The following is an 18,195-nucleotide window of genomic DNA, read 5'->3' as shown; positions in this document are numbered from 1 at the left end:
GTCAAAGCTACCGCAGAGTGCTGCACCCACGCAGTTATTAACCCTCACTAAAAACTCCTAAAGCCAAATTAAAGAGCATTTCCTTCCCCACCCTAAAAATCCGAAATAAACTTAAATTCTCACAGGTTAACCCTTTCCAATCCACTGTCTGACCTCTGAAGACATTATGATTTAAGGCTGTACAGCTCCGATGTTGGAAGACGTCCATCGGGGTTCTCTTACTGTATATTGCCAGCCTCTCTGCTGTCAGAGCCTATCCAATGTGTCACCTCATGCAGTACCAGCATATAGAGCCGTTGTATAACAGCAGAAAAAGAGTAAGCCCCCTAGGGAACAAAGAATACAAATTGGGTTGGAAAGGGTTAAAATTTCCAACAGACATTCCTTAGATCTAAACTTTCCGTGAAAGCTAGAGGACAGTGAATATGTCCTGCAAAGTAACTACCAAACTTGTTGCCAATTGGCTTTTGCAGAATCCTGATTAACAAAACTGTTTCAATGTAGCGATAGACCCACATTCCCTGTAAGTAGGCAGATATGCCATCGAAGGCGACTGGGTGACAGCCCCTGTGGGAGCTAGAACTACATCCACAAGGTCATTTATTCAAAATATAGAGCAAAACGAATTCTCACTTATACGTTATAAGAAATGCACAAAGTTTAACATGTTTTAATCTAAATGGAATTAGATGTTTACATAAGGAGTGTATTCACCTAAAATGACCTTTTAATCTGATGATAAATGGATATTATGACATGGCAATCTAAAATATCTCAAACTAGAGTTGTGGAATTTAAAAGAGTTCCATAACACCACTGATGGAAGACTGAAAACATCGACTTTATAGCAATGTGATGTGAGGTTCAGAGAGGAGGAGCGCAAGTGGACTACAAAATGTAAAAGTTAAATACAGAAATTGTATTTACAGATATGAGCCGACAAAATAAATATTAAAAAAATCACTGAAGGAACCTAATATTAAATACTAAAATTTACCTCTCATTAATTATTTCTAAAAGAGTTCACTATTAGAATTATAGATGAAACATAAAAGATGAAAAAAATACTCAAATATAAGCAAAAAGGATCAAAAGAAAAAAAAAAGAGAGAAAAAAACCCAGAATGATGATAGAATAACCAGGTTAAGTGATTAGTACCACTAGGGTTATAATAGAGATGCTGCTAGGGAACCTCGGATCTATAATCACTATATATACAACAAAAGGCTGCTCATATACAACATAGTGTTAACGGGTATAATCATAGGGAAGATCCATCCAGACACACAAGCCTATATTGTGTGTGGCAAATAGCTGTAGCATCAGCTGCTGCATCTACTCTCTGGGGTTCCTCCGGTTGGAAGTGTTGATTATTACAGTCTATAAGAAAGAGCTAAGGAAACATAACCATTTGCCACTAAGGCCTTATGCACACGGCCGTGACGGGCTTCGCAAGCGGAATACCGCAGCGGAGTCCGTTACGGCGCCCCCCAAAGACCCCATACTTCCCTCCGGATCCGCTGTCCGAAGTCCCACATGACACTTCGGTGCGCATGCGCAGTACAGCGCATGACGTGCCGGAAGTGTCATATGACACACCAGCGGTATCACATGACCCTCCGGCAGCCTCATATGACGCGGTGGGCAGGGCGCGTATTCACGCTATACTTCCGCTGTGCTACAGCAGAAGTATAGGTCGACGGGCGGCTTCCATTGACTACAATGGAAGCTGTCCGCGCGTATGCCCGTGGAAAATAGGACATGCTGCGGGTAATTTCATGCTGCGGAATTCCGGGGTGGAATTCCGCAGCATGTACATTGAGCTATTAGGTTCAATAGAACCTAATAGCTGCAGTGAAACGCGACGGAAATCTGGCTGTGGGCATTAGGCCTAATAAGGCAGTGGGTAAGATGGCTCGGACTTTATTATAAATAGAACTGTTATCCCATTAGGGGAACCTCCCATCCCGTTTAAAACTGTTATCCTATTAGGGGAACCTCCCATCCCGTTTAAAACTGTTATCCTATTAGGGGAACCTCCCATCCCGCTTAAAACTGTTATCCCATTAGGGGAACCTCCCATCCCGTTTAGTGCTGAGGAATGAGTCAGAGATATCCAGACTCGTGTCTCTGCTATAAAGATATTAATATGCTCATAGCCGGCCTAGCAGCAGAGTTATAGTAATCTCTAGTAGTCTTGTTGTGACATTAGATGATATAATCCTACCTAGAAAAATTCCTCACCACATGATCTAAACAGTCATGGAGGGAATAATCATCTGATGGTAATAAAATGTCCTTTATTGTAAAATGCAGTGTCCGCTTTTTTTATTTGAGCTTAAATATCTATTTCCGATGACTAGTAATGACATTTTATTTACTGTCACTCAGAATATCTCCTTGCATCGACGCGTTTCTTCAGCTGCTATATAATTGTAGCTGATGTATCAGGATGAATGAAGTCTATGTGAAGTCATGATGATTGCTTTACTGAGAATGATAGAAGTCTATGTAAAGCCCTGTCTTATTAGGGATCTTTATGTTGGAGACACAGGAGAAAAAGTTAAAGCAAGGATGAGGTCTCATGGCCACACAACTGAAGAAAGACTAAAGGTGCATTTACACAGAAAGATGATTGTTCAAAAATCGCTCAAACAACAGTCTGAGTGACAGTTTTGAGGGATCACCTTTGCATAACTCTTAAGTAGATAATTAGCTACTTAGGGTGGCTTCACACAAGTGTGCTTTTGTGCGTACATATGCGCGCACAAAGACACGCTTCTATTAGAAACAATGCATTCCCTATTGTGTGTCCGTGCACCATAGGGAATGCACGCATGGTCTTCAATGGAGCCGCTGCTGCTGCCGGCGGCTCCATTGAAGACAATTGTCTGCCAGCACCCCTGAATTGCTTTTCAGGGAAGAGCTTTACATATAAGCTCTTCCCTGAAAAAACTGAATTTTAGTGTTTAAAAAAAAAATAATGCACGCATTCTCTTCAATAGAGCCGCGGCTGAATTCATGAATGGGTGAGTGCTGTCTCTGATTGGCTGAGCACAGGGACCAATCAGAGGCAGCTCTCGGCTGTCATTCAATAGCTGAGAGCTGCCTCTGATTGGTCACAGTGCTCAGGCAATCAGAGGAAGCCCATTAAGCAGGTGGGGATTTTAAATCCCCATTTGCTGAATACCCCTCAGAGCAGTGCAGAAGAAGAGCTGACTGGACACGGCTGAGCCCCAGCAGCTCAAGAAAGGTGAGTATGTTTTTTTTTTATTTTTATCACCTTTTTTTCATGTTTTTCAGGGAAAGGCTTATATTTAAAGCCCTTCCCTGAAAAACAATTACAGGATGCCGGCAGCTGGATCCTCTACCGCGGCTGTCATCTGTGACAGCTGTGGTAGGGAATTCCTTATTACCTGCAGGGCTGAAGAATTCATTTGCTGCCTCTGTCACAGATTTGGCAGGTGCAGCAGGGAATTCTTTTTCCTCATGGGGATGAAGGAAACATATGCCGCATGCGGCAGATGTGTTCTTCATCCACACGGGGACATGGCAGCTGCGGACAGCTAAGTATTTTTTTTTTTTGTCTTTTACACCAAAATTCTTGTTTTTAGGGAAGAGCTTATATGTAAAGCTCTTTCCTGTAAAACAACTCAGGGGTGTCGGCAGACCGTTGTCTTCAATGGAGCCGCCGGCAGCAGCCCTGGCTTCATTGAAGAGAATGTGTGCATTATTTTATTTTTCTTTCTTTTTACACTAAAAGTCTTGTATTTCACTAAAATTCAATGCAGGGGTGCCGGCAGACCATTGCCTTCAATAGAGCCGCCGGCAGCAGCCGCGGTTCCATTGAAGGCAATGCACGGACCGGCATTCACGTGTGTTTTTGCACGTACACAGGTGCGCAATTATGTACGCACCTATGTACGCACAAAAACACGCTCGTGTGAAGCCACCTTAAAGAGTTAAATGCAGGTGAAGCGAGACACTGCTGTTAACTCCGAGAACAGCAGCTGTTTTGTATATGCAAACAGCTGCTTTGTTCTCTGAGATTTCAGCGGGTATCCTGCTGAGAAGTCCCAGCGGGATACCAGCTGAAAGAATACTATCAGAATACTAAAAGATGGCTTTTGAGTGAATTTTGAGCGATAATCGTTGTGTCTAAATGGGCCTTAAGGGTCCTCTTCCATACATATGTTTCTCATTCAGTCGTTCACTTTTAGTTACATTGTGGCTGAACATTTTTGTAGCCAAGGACACAACATAGAACATATGAGGGTTGTTATATTAAACGGCAGCTTCAGAACCCAAAGAGGCAGGAGGGTGCGGGACTATTCATTTATAAAAATGTTCGATTCTTTGAACACAGGTATAAATCTTTCTAACGGACTTATGGAAGGGTATAACATCTGAGATATCTGGTACAAGGATAGTGGGGGGCAACAGACATCTGAACTAACATCAATATAGAGACCATAAAACTTTCACACTCCTTTCTGTGGATTAATTAAGGACTCATGTCCACGACACGCATGGATTCAGTACGCGGATTTCCGCCACGAAAGACCTGCAAGTCAGTGCGGAAATAATTTTTAAATGCTTGCCAGCGTTCGGGGATGCAATTTTGTTTTCTGCACGGATGTGCGCGGATACATTGAGGATAGTCTGCATGGAAAAAAAATAAAAATCACAAGCATAAAGTGTTTGCCTTCTTCTTCCTCCGCTCTTCCCTGCAACCAAAGAGGTATCTGCCTATAAATCCGCAATGCATCCACAATTGAATTGCAGATCCATTGCGGATCGCTCACTTCCACAGAGATTAATGGAGCCCATCTGCATGGAATCTGTGGTAAAATGGCATGCTGCGATTTCTTTCCCGCACGTGGCATCCGCAAATCAAATCCACATGTGTTAATTGAGGTGTGGACGCCTCATGCTTCCCTATGGGCAGCTGGAACTACGGTTGTCCAGCAAAACAAATCCACCCATGGACATTGGGCCTTACTATAGATATGTTTTATCCTTCAGATATATTTTGTTACACCAGTCTGATGAAGAGGTCCCAGTAGTCTCGAAAGTTAACGCCATTAACATCACTTTATTGTTAGTCATTAAAGGGGTTGTCCCGCGGCAGCAAGTGGGTCTATACACTTCTGTATGGCCATATTAATGCACTTTGTAATATACATTGTGCATTAATTATGAGCCATACAGAAGTTATAAAAAGTTTTTTACTTATCTGCTCTGTTGCTAGCGTCCTCGTCTCCATGGTGCCGACTAATTTTCGCCCTCCGATGGCCAAATTAGCCGCGCTTGCGCAGTCCAGGTCTTCTCCTGTTCTCTATGGGGCTCCGTGTAGCTCCGTGTAGCTCCGCCCCGTCACGTGCCGATTCCAGCCAATCAGGAGGCTGGAATCGGCAATGGACCGCACAGAAGAGCTGCGGTCCACGGAGGCAGAGGATCCCGGCGGCCATCTTCACAGGTAAGTATAGAAGTCACCGGAGCGCGGGGATTAAGGTAAGCGCTCCGGTGAGCTTTCTGTACGTCCCTGCATCGGGGTTGTCTCGCGCCGAACGGGGGGGGGGGGGGGGTTGAAAAAAAAAAAAACCCGTTTCGGCGCGGGACAACCCCTTTAACAGATATTATGTCTACAAGTTGATGTTGTTTCTCTTACTGACAGCAGTAATAAATAAAAAATAACAGATAGCCAAAGCAAAGTAATTTTTTTCCCTCTTAATTCCCAAAAAGATATTGACATTATTTCTTGCTTTCATAGGCCGCCTGCAGATGGCCGGGTCGGATCCCGCTGCGAGAATTTTCGTGGCGGGATCCGACCTGCTCCCCTGCAGCGACTAGTGAGGCTCACCTTCTTCCACGTCTGCTCTGCTCTGTAAACCCTGAAGATAAACTGTAGTCCCAAATACGACAGATGAGTAAAAGAGCAGCCAAACTGCAAGATCTGAGTGAACTGAAGAGCAGGTAATAATCACTTTTAATACAGACGTACATATTTTTGTGCTGACGATTTTACAGTGGCTTTAGCGTTAAATAGTAATATTCACTACTGCTGTGTTTCTCAGCATGCAGCAAGTCAAGAGTCTGGCAGCCTTCAGTGAATGTATTCTCCTTTAGGTAAGGCTTCGACAAACACTGAGGGGAACTTATTAAACTATTTACGGCAGATTCTTGGTGTAAAAACAAGTCGCAAAGTTTTGTGCAAGTCCTGCTTGTGCAAAAAATGTAGCATCTCTTTAGCAGGTGCACCAGCTCACACCACCTTTCTGAAAAGTGGAAAGGCTTGATGAAGGGGGCAAAGCCACCACATTCCATTTATGTATAGTCTATGCCAGAATCTAGTGGTGGACATTTCTATGTGGGCATGTGTCTCTTCATATATTAGATGCATCATGCGGCAACGTGGATAATATTAAGACCAGCATTTGAAATGCCAGTATTAATATATTTACTCCATTGTGTTTCATTTCAAAAGACGTAGGAAGACCCATGTGAGAAAACCAAGAATCTTTCAGGTACAAATTGAAAATGGCTTGATTATTGTTCACCCCGATGGCAGGCATAAAGGCACTGTCCGTGGAAACAGGAACATATAAAACTTCCTTCAGCACATTGACCATTATACCCAGAACTCTCCCAATCAATACGAAATATATCTGCATAAAGGGACACAGATGTGAATAATCTTTGGAACAAGACTAAATAGAAATGCGGCCAAACTACATTCTGCACTCTAATCAAAAGACAAAGCTTTTACTGAGCTATAAACCACACAACGGTGTGAAAATACTAGAAAATATCTAGTTTGTAGTGTGGAGAGCAGCATGATAAACTGAATGTCAACATAACAATCAATAGAAGAAATTGGGTAAGATTCATCAACTATGCCAATCAATACAGTTTGTGAAGACTAAAACAACCACAAACATCTTAATATATCAAAAAGATCAGAATAAATGAACAGCCCTGGCGTCAGCATGAAGATGAATGTCTTAAAGCAGGAACATAAACACTGCAGAATCATTTTTAATACGACTACAACACAACAGAAAATAATTCAGGAAAGACCTAAGGAGTGGTACAAAGACAAAGTCTTAAAGGGGTTGTCCCGCGCCGAAACGTTTTTTTTTTTTTCAACCCCCCCCCCCCCCCCCCCCGTTCGGCGCGAGACAACCCCGATGCAGGGGTTAAAAAAAGAACACCGCACAGCGCTTACCCGAATCCCCGCGCTCCGGTGACTTCTTACTTACCGGTTGAAGATGGCCGCCGGGATCTTCTACCTCCGTGGACCGCAGGGCTTCTGTGCGGTCCATTGCCGATTCCAGCCTCCTGATTGGCTGGAATCGGCACGTGACGGGGCGGAGCTACACGGAGCCCCATTGAGAAGAGAAGAAGACCCGGACTGCGCAAGCGCGTCTAATTTGGCCATTAGACAGCGAAAATTAGACGGCAACCATGGAGACGAGGACGCTAGCAACGGAGCAGGTAAGTGAATAACTTTTGATAACTTCTGTATGGCTCATAATTAATGCACGATGTACATTACAAAGTGCATTAATATGGCCATACAGAAGTGTATAGACCCACTTGCTTTCGCGGGACAACCCCTTTAAAAAATGTAGACTGAGAAGTAAAGGCCAATCAAGATGTATTGAGGTTAAAGAGATTACCTTATGCCAGTCAAGAAGCTACTGTGAGAACACAGTATGGGGACACAGATTGGTTTGGGATTGGCAAAGGCGTCCAACAGGGCTGCATCCTCTCACCCTTCTTGTTTAACCTATATGCGGCAGTGATATTGCGGAAAATGGACCTAGACAAATTGGCAATCGGGGTGAAAATAGGTGGCAGAAACATCAACAATATCTGCTATGCGGATGACACAACTCTGCTTGCAGAAACAGAAGCTCGTCTGAAGCAGCTGATATGTAAGATTAAAACTGAAAGTGAAAAAATGGGCCTCTACCTGAATTTAAAAACTAAAACTGCAAAAAATGGGCAAATTCAAATCAAAATCAACAGTGAGGTCATAGAATGCCTACGAGACTCCATCTTCCTTGGCTCAAAAATTGACTAAGCTGGGGAATCTAAGCCAGAGATAAGACGTAGGATAGCATTGGGGCGAAACGCAATGCTAAACACATGGACCAAATCTGTAGAAGTAGTGATATCAGCATAGCAACTAATAGCAAGAAAGTGCAAACCACCGTTTTCCTTATAGCCATGTATGGATGTGAAAGCTGGACTGCGAAAAAAGCTGATAGGAGGATTGATGCGTTTGAGCCTTGGTGATGGAGATAGCTGCTGCGTATGCCCTGGATGGCGAGAGTAACAAACAGAGAAGTCCTGGATCGTACAACACCCAACATATCACTGGATGGCAAGATGACCCAGCTAACGTATTTTGGCCATGTAATGCAGGCTAGAAAAACCTATAATGCTTGGACAGATCAGTGGCAAAAGAAGACCCGGCCGCCAAAGAACACGATGGCTGAACACAACCACATCCCCAAATATAAGAAGGTGTGAACACTTATGCAACCACATTATTTTAGTTTTTTTTCATTTTTCTTTTTCCACCCTAAATAATTCCAGCTTGTTTTTCAATGGAATTATAGTGATAACGGGTCATACTGAAGGTGAAAATAAATCTGAAATGATTCATCATAACAAAAACCTGACATTTTAACAGGGGTGTGTAGACTTTTTATATCCGCTGTGTAGGAGTCAGCTAGTATTACCTTGGTCAGTTATTCTTTACTATCAGAATCCTTCTCTTCAGATGGGTCATGTGATCTCTCTGTAACTGCCGAGGATTTACCTGTGTTTCTGATCTCTCCAGTTGTCACTATTTCAGTCACCAAAACTTTCTGCATGGTGAAACTGCATGGACAGAACCAGAAGGGCTCTTTATGGAGGGTAGATACTTCTATCACAGTTACTGCGGATTAGTGGCTCCTGTCACACAGTTATAATCAAAACGATGATCGCTCATCCTCCCCTGACTGTATATTTATGGTTTTTATTATATTTAACAGAATATAGAGGGTAAAAATAATCATACTTTTCTCCCAGCAGGCAGAGATGGTAATGGCTCTAATTGATGGCGTACTGATGCATCAAGGGACTGTTAGCCCAGCATAGACGAGAAAGCAGGGAGAAATATACAAATCAAGCTGGTGTCTGATAAGTGTTAGTTAGCAGGCTGCACTGCATGGAAGTGACTACAACATATATAGGAAACCTCCAGGATGTGACAGACAATCAGGTGAGGGGGGCAGGAATGGAAAAATGTGTTTTTGCTGGAGTGGCACTTTAAAGACATAGGACATCATGATAATCTCTTTACAGTATAAGTACATTAACGGCATTACACCATAACCAGTATTATTGTCCCCTGAGCAGTTTATACTCTACCTTCTTCTAGGTGCTCAAACTGTTCTGAAAGAAAGTGATAACAGCAACCAACACTGCAGACTGCCTTAATTTCTGGTTTTGAGGAAAAAATCCGAAGAGTGTTTGGGGCAAGATCACCACATGTGTGCAGTCCAACCATAATGGAATCCTAAGGCAAAAGAAAAAACATTTTCTTAGAAAGCATGCAGTATCCGCCCTGTTATGAAGGTAGGAGAATATTTTTATAAAAGTAATGGCCTATTTAGACACAACGATTATCGCTCAAAAGAGGATTTTTGAGCTACTTTTGAGCGATAATCGTTGTGTCCATTTACACAAGGTGATCCCTCAAACGCTGAGCGATCACCTTGCGCTCCCAACAGGGAAAACAGAAGACAAGCGGGGAGCCGCTTGTTCTCTGCATCCAGCTGTTCCCCGCTGGGAGCGCCCGGCTGTTATTCACCTGAGCCCTCCCAGCGGAGGATGCAACGGACAAGCGGCGAGCCGCTTGTTCTCTGCATCCAGCTGTTCCCCGCTGGGAGCGCCCGGCTGTTATTCACCTGAGCCCTCCCAGCGGAGGATGCAACGGACAAGCGGCGAGCCGCTTGTTCTCTGCAGCCAGCTGTTGCTCAAACCATTCCCGAATAATCTTTACAGTGTGACAGGGTGCATTATCCTGCTGACACAGAGCACAGCCATGAGGGAATACCACTGCCACGTAGGATTGTACCTGGTTTGCAACAATATTTAGCTAGGTGATACGTGTCAAAGTAATATCCATATACATACCGGGACCCTAGGTTTACTAAGAGAACATTGCTCAGAGCATCACACTACCTCCACTGACTTACGGTTCCTGCACACTGGCAAGAGTAATATTGGGCTGTGATTCACTCTTAATGTTTCTGAAAAGCCCTGAATGCAAGGTGATTTCACATAGAAACAGCCTTGCATCTCTGCGGGGCTAAAGGAATCCCCCATAAAGAGGAGGGTGGAGCTACAGGCGATCTCCTAGAGATCTACCCATATTTAGAGGGATAGGGCTTCTCCGAGAGCGGGGGTGAGAGAGGGCAGGGCTATAGAGGGGTTCTCATAGTGATTCCTCTAAAGCCAAGAGGCAAGGATAAAGGGTGGATTCTCTAGCCCCACCCCCTCTTAGCTAGAGAGGAATCACTATGAGAACGCCCTCTAGCCTCGCCTCCGCTCTCGTGGAAGCCCTGGTAAATCCCTCTAGCCCCGCCACCTAAATCTCCAAATATGGGGAGATCTCTAGGAGATCCCCTGTAGCTCTGCCCCCTCTCTCTCCTTGTTATGGGGGATTCCTTCAGCCCCACAGGGTGTTTTGTGATCTTCTCACATTGATTTCAATGGGGCCGGCACAATGGGCGCTATGGCTAACAGAAATGACATGCTGCGATTTGTTCTCTGTATCGCATCACAACGCAGTGCTATGCAGGAAAACATCGCAAATATGAATGAACCCATTCAAAAGAATGGATTTCATATTTGAGTGAGATCAGTGTGTCTCGCAACGTACAAATCTCGCACGATTTTCTTGCTAGGGTGAAGGAGCCCTTAAAGCACATCCTGGTGCCATGATGTAAAAGAGAAGATGATTCATCATACCAGGGCCCCTTATTCCATTGCTCCATGGTGCAGTCCTGATTGAACACATACTCAATTCAGGTACTTTTGTTGGTGGACAGGGTCAACATGGGCACACATGACCTGCCTGCATCTACGTAAACCCCATGCACAGCAAGCTGTGGAGCACTCAATGTGTGTTCTGACAACTTTCTCTGATAGTCAACACTAAATTTTTCAGTAATTTGTGATAAAGCAGCTCTTCTGTGTGATTGGACCAAATGTTCCAGACTTTGCTCCCCATGAACACCAATGATCCTTGGGCACCACAGGTTCACCTCTTGTTCTTCCTTGGACCACTTTTGTTGGTACTACCAATTAAGACGATTTTAGAGACGGTCTAAATCAGGGATCACAATTTGGCCCTTGTCGCTTAGATCCTTATGTTTGAGAATGGTTTTCTGCTTTTTGCACATCAACTTCAAGAAGTGGCTGTTCACTTCCCGCCTCACTGGTAAGCGCTTTAGTGTTATGGCTGATGGGTGTATAGTGTTCGTTTTAACCTGTATTCCATGTGCCTATTGGGTTCTTCTTTAAGTTTATTATTTTGTGGACAAAACCATGTAAAATCTGTAATATATAATATCCAGTATTAAAGATTACAGATTAAGGGTGTATTTTTACAGGGGAGAGTGCAATATTGGTCCTAGAAGCTCAGACCCATATGACACTTGTAAACCTGCATTTTTTCTACGACTGCTGCATGTAAAACATATTGCATAGCTGTATATGAGAGTTTCACGCATGTTTTTTCCAAAAATAGGACATGCTGTGATTTTTCTGCCTGTGCCACTGTTGTGTGTGTGGGGACGAGGGGACTAGTGTCCCCCTTCCCAGCGGATGGTGAGGGTCCCAGCAGTTGAACCACCACTGATAACCTTTATCACCTATACAATGGATAGTGCCAGTGATGAGTGCTTTAGGATGAGATGTCCCTTTAAACTGTTCGTTTGCAACGTGCATTGAAAAAATAAGGTATAAAATACTTGCATGATTTGAAAGTATTTTTGTATATATTACATCTAAATCACTACATCTATCAGTTATGTGGGAATGAGCAAGAAAATATAGCAGCAATCACGGCACATCTAATGCCATTAAAGAAATGCAGAGAACAAAAAAGAAATGTAAACCTCCTGTACTATGAAATCAATTAGAGTGTATTCTCCGGATATCATAGACAAATGACAGCTGCTTATACATATGAGGGAAGATTAAAGAAAGATAACCTCTAGATCAGCAATTATGTCATGAAGTTCGGTGTCAGCGGTGACATGGGAAGTGAGGGGTGAATAAACATGGGACTCTCTAAGTTTTTTAGCCTTGATGTTCTCCATCTTCCTTTGCTGTTTTTCTTCTTCACTGAGAACTCTGCTCATACTTTGTGACATTGAGGACACCTCAACAGCTCCAGCAGGCAAGATGTCCAAAAAGGAAACTGCAGAGTCCGAGGAACTGTCAGTCTGTGCCTTCTCCACCTCCTGAATGTCTTCCGGACTACTTGTCAACTTGGAGGAGTCTGAAAACAGGCTATTAGCATCGATAAATAATTCTGAATTGGACAATCTTGAACATCTTATATCACTCCTCGGTCTTGAAAAGTCTTGATCAGCATTAACATCTTGACAAGAGTTCTTTGGCAATAAACCTTCTTTGTTCTGGTCAGATTTCTTTGCCTTTGAAGTGGTTCTGGCATTAGTTTTATAGACTTGCCAATATTTTTTCAATTTCCGGTTTCTCTCGTTGGCTCCATCTGTATTGGTATGAGAAGAGTCAATCCCATAAACGTTTAGGTCATAACGCATGGATAAATATGAACTTAAATAACCTTTTCCAGCTCCCAAGTCTATGACCTAAAGAAAGAAAAAAAAAGAAAACTGGTAAAGCATAGTAACTAAATCAACAGCAGTGCTGTAATGTAATACTTATTAGGCTCAGCTTATTTGGACTACAATGTATGTGTGCTATGTAATTATAAAGCAGTCATAATGAAATATGAAAGGAAAGCCTACAGAGGCCACTTATTGTATGCAATTGTGAGGATCTGTTCACACCATGCTTGTGGTGTACATCTGGGGTGTGTGCCAGGAAACAATCCTGTCGTATACATCAAACATATCCACAGATTTGGGGTATTTTGTACATTGGCATACTTTTTTTTTTTTTTTAAAGCAGAGTTGATCTTGCAAAAAACAGTATACAACATAAACTTTTATTTTTACGAGGGGGTGCAGTTCCTGAAATATGCAACTGTATGGCAAGCATCAGCGTTCTACTAACCCTTTTCATAATAGTCCAGCTACCTTCTAAATTTCAGTTAGGTTAGACTGCAATCTACGACTAGTGGTTTAGAGGAATAGTTCTAGTTTAAGAAAATACACTGAGCGATTACAGCATTAGGAACACCTACTTAATAATGGGCTGGTCAATCTTTTTAGGCAGTCATGACTTTCACATGTCATGGAACGGATTCCACAGGAGGCAAATATCCTTCATACTCAACTCGACCCATGCCCGCTACAGCAGCTCTGTCAGTTGGTGCACATTTTGGAGTTAGGTGGGAGATCATCTCACAGCCCTTTCCTACATATCCCGAATATGTTCAAGTCCAGTGACTTTGGGGGCCAAGACGGTGTGGAGGATTCATTGCCATGTTATTCCAACCACTCCCTAGTGATCCAAGCTTGATGACATAAAGAATTATCCTGCTAAAAAGATAACACTGGTTCAGGGAAGACTTCCTAAATATATGGGTGCAGATGGACAGCTAACAGGTCTCTGTAGTGTTCACCGTTCAAGGATTGTGGTATAATGACCAACGATCCTAGGCCATTCCAGGAAAACACTCCCCAGATTATGACACCACCACAAGTCTGCTGAATTCCAATAGTGCACCCATGGGATACGTTATGGCAAATACAGACCCACCATCTATGTTGTTCAGCAGGTAACAGGACTCATCATTCTAGACAACCTTCTGCCATGTCTACAAGGTCCATTGCTGTCTTTTCTGGACCCATGTGAGATGTTGGAAATGATGCAGGATCTTCAGGGGCACCCTTGTCGGTCTTCAGTTATTGAAACTCAGTTGATACAAAATACACCGCAGGATCATTGTCAAAGTTTGTCTAACTTACCCATTGCTGTGCTGCAGTCTGCTGCGGCACATCACTGTTGGGATACCAGTCATGCCATTTGATCCTCGAACCTAGGATCAACCACACATGGCCTGCAGCTGTGTGGTCTTCTGTCTGATATCTGTCTATGGTTCAACCAGTATTGGTACACTCTCAATACCGTGGTGTAGGAAAGCCAACAAGTACGACTTTTTTAGAAATACTGGCACCACAGCCCTGGACACCAACAATTATCAACGGTCAAAGTCACTACGTTTATCCATGTCTGCTAAATGTTGCCTTCTGCCTCGCAGAGGAGAAGTCGACACATCATCTGAGAGCAGTATGTCACGCGGTCATTACATGATACCGTGTTACTGGTCACAAGACGTCAAGCAACAGCTGTCCCTAATGCAGTAATTATTCAGTGTATAAAGTTTGGATAACTGATTAACACAACAAAAAATTATGGTTTTTACAAAAAAAAGCATGCATTCAAAACAAAAAGTAGCCAGACTATTGTGAAAAGGGGTAGCATATCCTCAAATTTTCCTGGGGTATATGCCAGATTAACATATATAGCAATGGTGTAGTAGTCAAACAAATACCCTAACAGAAAAGGGAAAAAATGTATACAGGGTGAGAAGAAATGCCAAAATAGCAGCTGTAGTGACTTGACAAAGTGCCGGAACTAGTCGAGGCTTGGGTTAATGAATACGCACTACTAAGACCAAGGCTTGTGCATGGACAATATTAGATCTGGCATCAGACTACACCTTTGTTGGCTTGAAACTTTTTCAGTGTGGCTCCCAGAAACAGAAGAAATTTCTCCTTATCTGACAGTACATAAGAACACTGAACACTTTTGATTATTTAATGATTTCCCTATTATGTCTACATTGGCTATAGCTACAGCATCTATAACACAATTCATTTGAGAAGAAATATTGCTACCCCACAAAGCCATTTCTACAAGAGCCAGTAAAAGACCACAACAAAAAAAACATTTCCATGCCGACCATTAGAGATCAAAGTTACTCTGGTGTAGTACAGAGTAGTGAAAAATTCATTACGCTTCTATAATTTTAAACCACAAGGCTAAAAAATGGTGCCCAAAGGACATGTGAATGGGTGTAAAACATGTGTCAAGATGTCAGGGCTCCATATTTTTAATTAAATCTATTTTTACACAGTTTTATGGACTAATTTGGCAACAAATTCTTAACAGTCCCTCTTCTGGATTTACAATTTCAACTTAGCTCAACTTGCAAAAGGAGCGAAAACAAACACAGCTCTCCATAACCAAGGGCGTTTCTGCAGCCTGGTAGCCTTTATTTCCCTTAGATATAAAAAGTTTATTTGCTGGAGGAAAAAGGATTTGAGCGTTTCATAGGCAAATCAATAGAAGCGAATAGCATGCACCTGTGTGTTATATATTTAATGCTATATAAAGAGGTAAAACGCCTCAAAGATAAAAAATCTCCAAAAACCACATCAACGCAATCTTTATAATGAGTGAAATTTCAAAGTGTTCTTTAGTCCACAAATATTCTGTACAGAGGGTGCAGCCCGACAATAAGAGGAACATCTGAATCTATTTATCTAAATTTATTATGGAAACATTCGCACCAATTTGAAACAGTGAGCATTCGATTAAAGCTGGGTTGGGGAGAATTGTGCGGGCTCTATCACAGCGCTGTGAATTATGAGATTCATTTCTCCCTTGATTCCAGCTGCATGCATACCCTAGAGACAACTTCTTTAATTTCCTATGCCGCATAGAAAACTGTGACATCACTAAATCAGCTGGTTAAATATGAATATACTTTATGGTTTGGTGAAATCTACTGAAAGCAGAAACCATTCTACAATCCTGGTACAAAACATAGATGCTAGACCATAAACCTACAGACAGAATGTTTGCATGCGAGCATCATGGAATGTTCTTAAAAGTACACCATAGGCCTCTGTTCGGTTCAAGCACATATGCCAAACACAGCCATAGGTCCCCTTTCCTACAGTAAGGGCCACAAAACCAAAAAACGAACTGTAGTTAATGTTTTTTTTAACCCCTTAAGGACCAGGCTGTTTTGCACCTTAAGGACCAGACACTTTTAAGGGATTTTACCCATGTGGTGGTTTAACTGCCCTTTTTTTTCCTTCAGCGACCAAAATTATTTTTGCAGCATTTTTTTTTTCCGTGACATATAGGGCTATTTTTTTAATATCTTTTTCATTATTTTTTTTTTCAGTTTTACTGGGGGGTAAAAAGCTAAAAAAAAAAAAATTGTTTAGCATTTAGCATTATTTTTTTTTTAATTTTCAAATTTAGGCTAAAATAAAATATGGAAATGGGTTCCTCATTTTGTTTCGGACGTTTTGATATATAATATGTATGGTTTTGGATTATAGGGTGCATATGACGACGGGTTTGGTTGGCGTCGGCTTTGGGTTATTTTCTTTTTTATGTATATATTTTTATTTTATTCTGTAATTTTGTTTTACTTATTTATGTAATTATATTTTTTACTATCTGTGTCCCCCATGACGTCATGTAAGACCTCTGGGGGACATTCACATGTTTTTTATTTTTTTTTTATTTGACATTCTCCTACTGTAGCTGAGGCATCCATAGGGACCCCAGTTACAGGGGAAAACAACCCCTGTAGTGACAATAGCAGAGCTGATCAGGGTCAGTAAGGACCCTGCAGCTCTGCTGTAAAAGAGGATCCTGGCGGTCACGTGACCGTCTGCTCGCGTAGTGGAAGAAGCACTTCCACTTTCACTTCTTAGTACACAGCACTCATTGAGCGCTGTGTACTAGGGAAAGGAGAAGGCAGAATGGGATAAAAACTAGAGTTGAGCGAACGTACTCTGCCGAGCTTGATGCTCGTTCGAGTATTAGCATACCCGATGGTGCTCATTACTCGAACGAGCATCACGCCGTGTTCTACCCTGCCCCATTTTTTGGCTCCTCCCCTCCGCAGCGCGCACCAATGGTAAATTTTTAGGCAGGCAGGGAGGGAGAGAGAGGGAGAGAGAGAGAAAGGGAGAGGGAGAGCGAACCTAGAAAAAAAAAAGCTCGGGACCTGGCGTCCCACATACAAAAATGCTCGAGTCTTCCATTGTAGTCAATGGGGTTCGTTACTCGAGTAGGGCTCTCGAATTTTCCAAAAAGCTCAACTTGAATGACGCGGACCCGAGCATTTGGGTGCTCGCTCATTTCTAATAAAAACTGCTCCTGGCTTCTCCTTGAGGATTCCCAGCTGTGACTAAAAGTTGACAGCTGACCTGCGTCTGTTTGATTGCAGAAGCAGGGGCTTTAATCCCGCACCGTATTTTTACTTTCGGCGGGGATTAAAGGCCGGGACCAAGTGCCGTAAATTTACTGTGTTTGGTCCTTAATGGGTTAATACAGTGTGAAGAGTGTAGTGGATGACGTATGCCACTTTATAGCTGTTGTGTCAGAAGTATACATTGGGTAATGATAACTATTAAAGAGGTTGTATTGTAGCGATGGAATACGCATGCCCCCCCTTACCCATCCACCCAGGGTTAATGCAATATGAAACTTACAGTGTATCAATTTACCTGTTTAACGCCATAAACATTTGCAAGGGCTTCTACAAACTGAGACATTATAAAAACTTCATGGGACTTTTTATCATTCATGAACTGGTCAGTTTTCGTTTCTTTGTCTAGTATATAAAAGAACAAAATAGTAATGTTATTAAAAAATAGTAAAGCTATAAAAAAAAATTTTAATTTTATTAAAAAAAACAACAACTCCTTTTTCACAGGATTGTTTTTTTTCAATATGATTATTATTTAAATGCATCAGAAAATAGTAAATATAACAACAATCATAACATTAAAGGGATTTGGTCTCCGGGTTAATGCTGCCTGAACCACGTGTAGCATGAACCCAGGGCAGGTATGTCTATTGAACCTATGTATATGTTATTCTGAAACAATGCAGCGCTTCAGAGTAAACACACTTTGAGGTTTGATTTGGAACAGAGCTCCG

The 18,195-nt window shown here is 42.3% G+C and overlaps 1 protein-coding gene across 1 annotated transcript in view; it reads right to left on the bottom strand.

The window, feature by feature from the left end:
* METTL25 (methyltransferase like 25) overlaps positions 1–18,195 on the bottom strand; it is a 185,590-nt gene that overhangs the window by 78,866 nt on the left and 88,529 nt on the right. Inside the window, exons 4-6 of the mRNA XM_066591488.1 lie at positions 17,760–17,866; positions 12,282–12,905; positions 9,430–9,577 (exon numbers count right to left, since the gene is read on the bottom strand). Coding sequence (XP_066447585.1) covers positions 9,430–9,577; positions 12,282–12,905; positions 17,760–17,866 — 879 coding nt within the window. The remainder of the gene's footprint in view (positions 1–9,429; positions 9,578–12,281; positions 12,906–17,759; positions 17,867–18,195) is intronic.

Source organism: Eleutherodactylus coqui, chromosome 2 (assembly GCF_035609145.1).
Source record: "Eleutherodactylus coqui strain aEleCoq1 chromosome 2, aEleCoq1.hap1, whole genome shotgun sequence".
NCBI lineage: Eukaryota > Metazoa > Chordata > Amphibia > Anura > Eleutherodactylidae > Eleutherodactylus > Eleutherodactylus coqui.
This window is presented reverse-complemented; position numbering and strand designations above follow the sequence as displayed.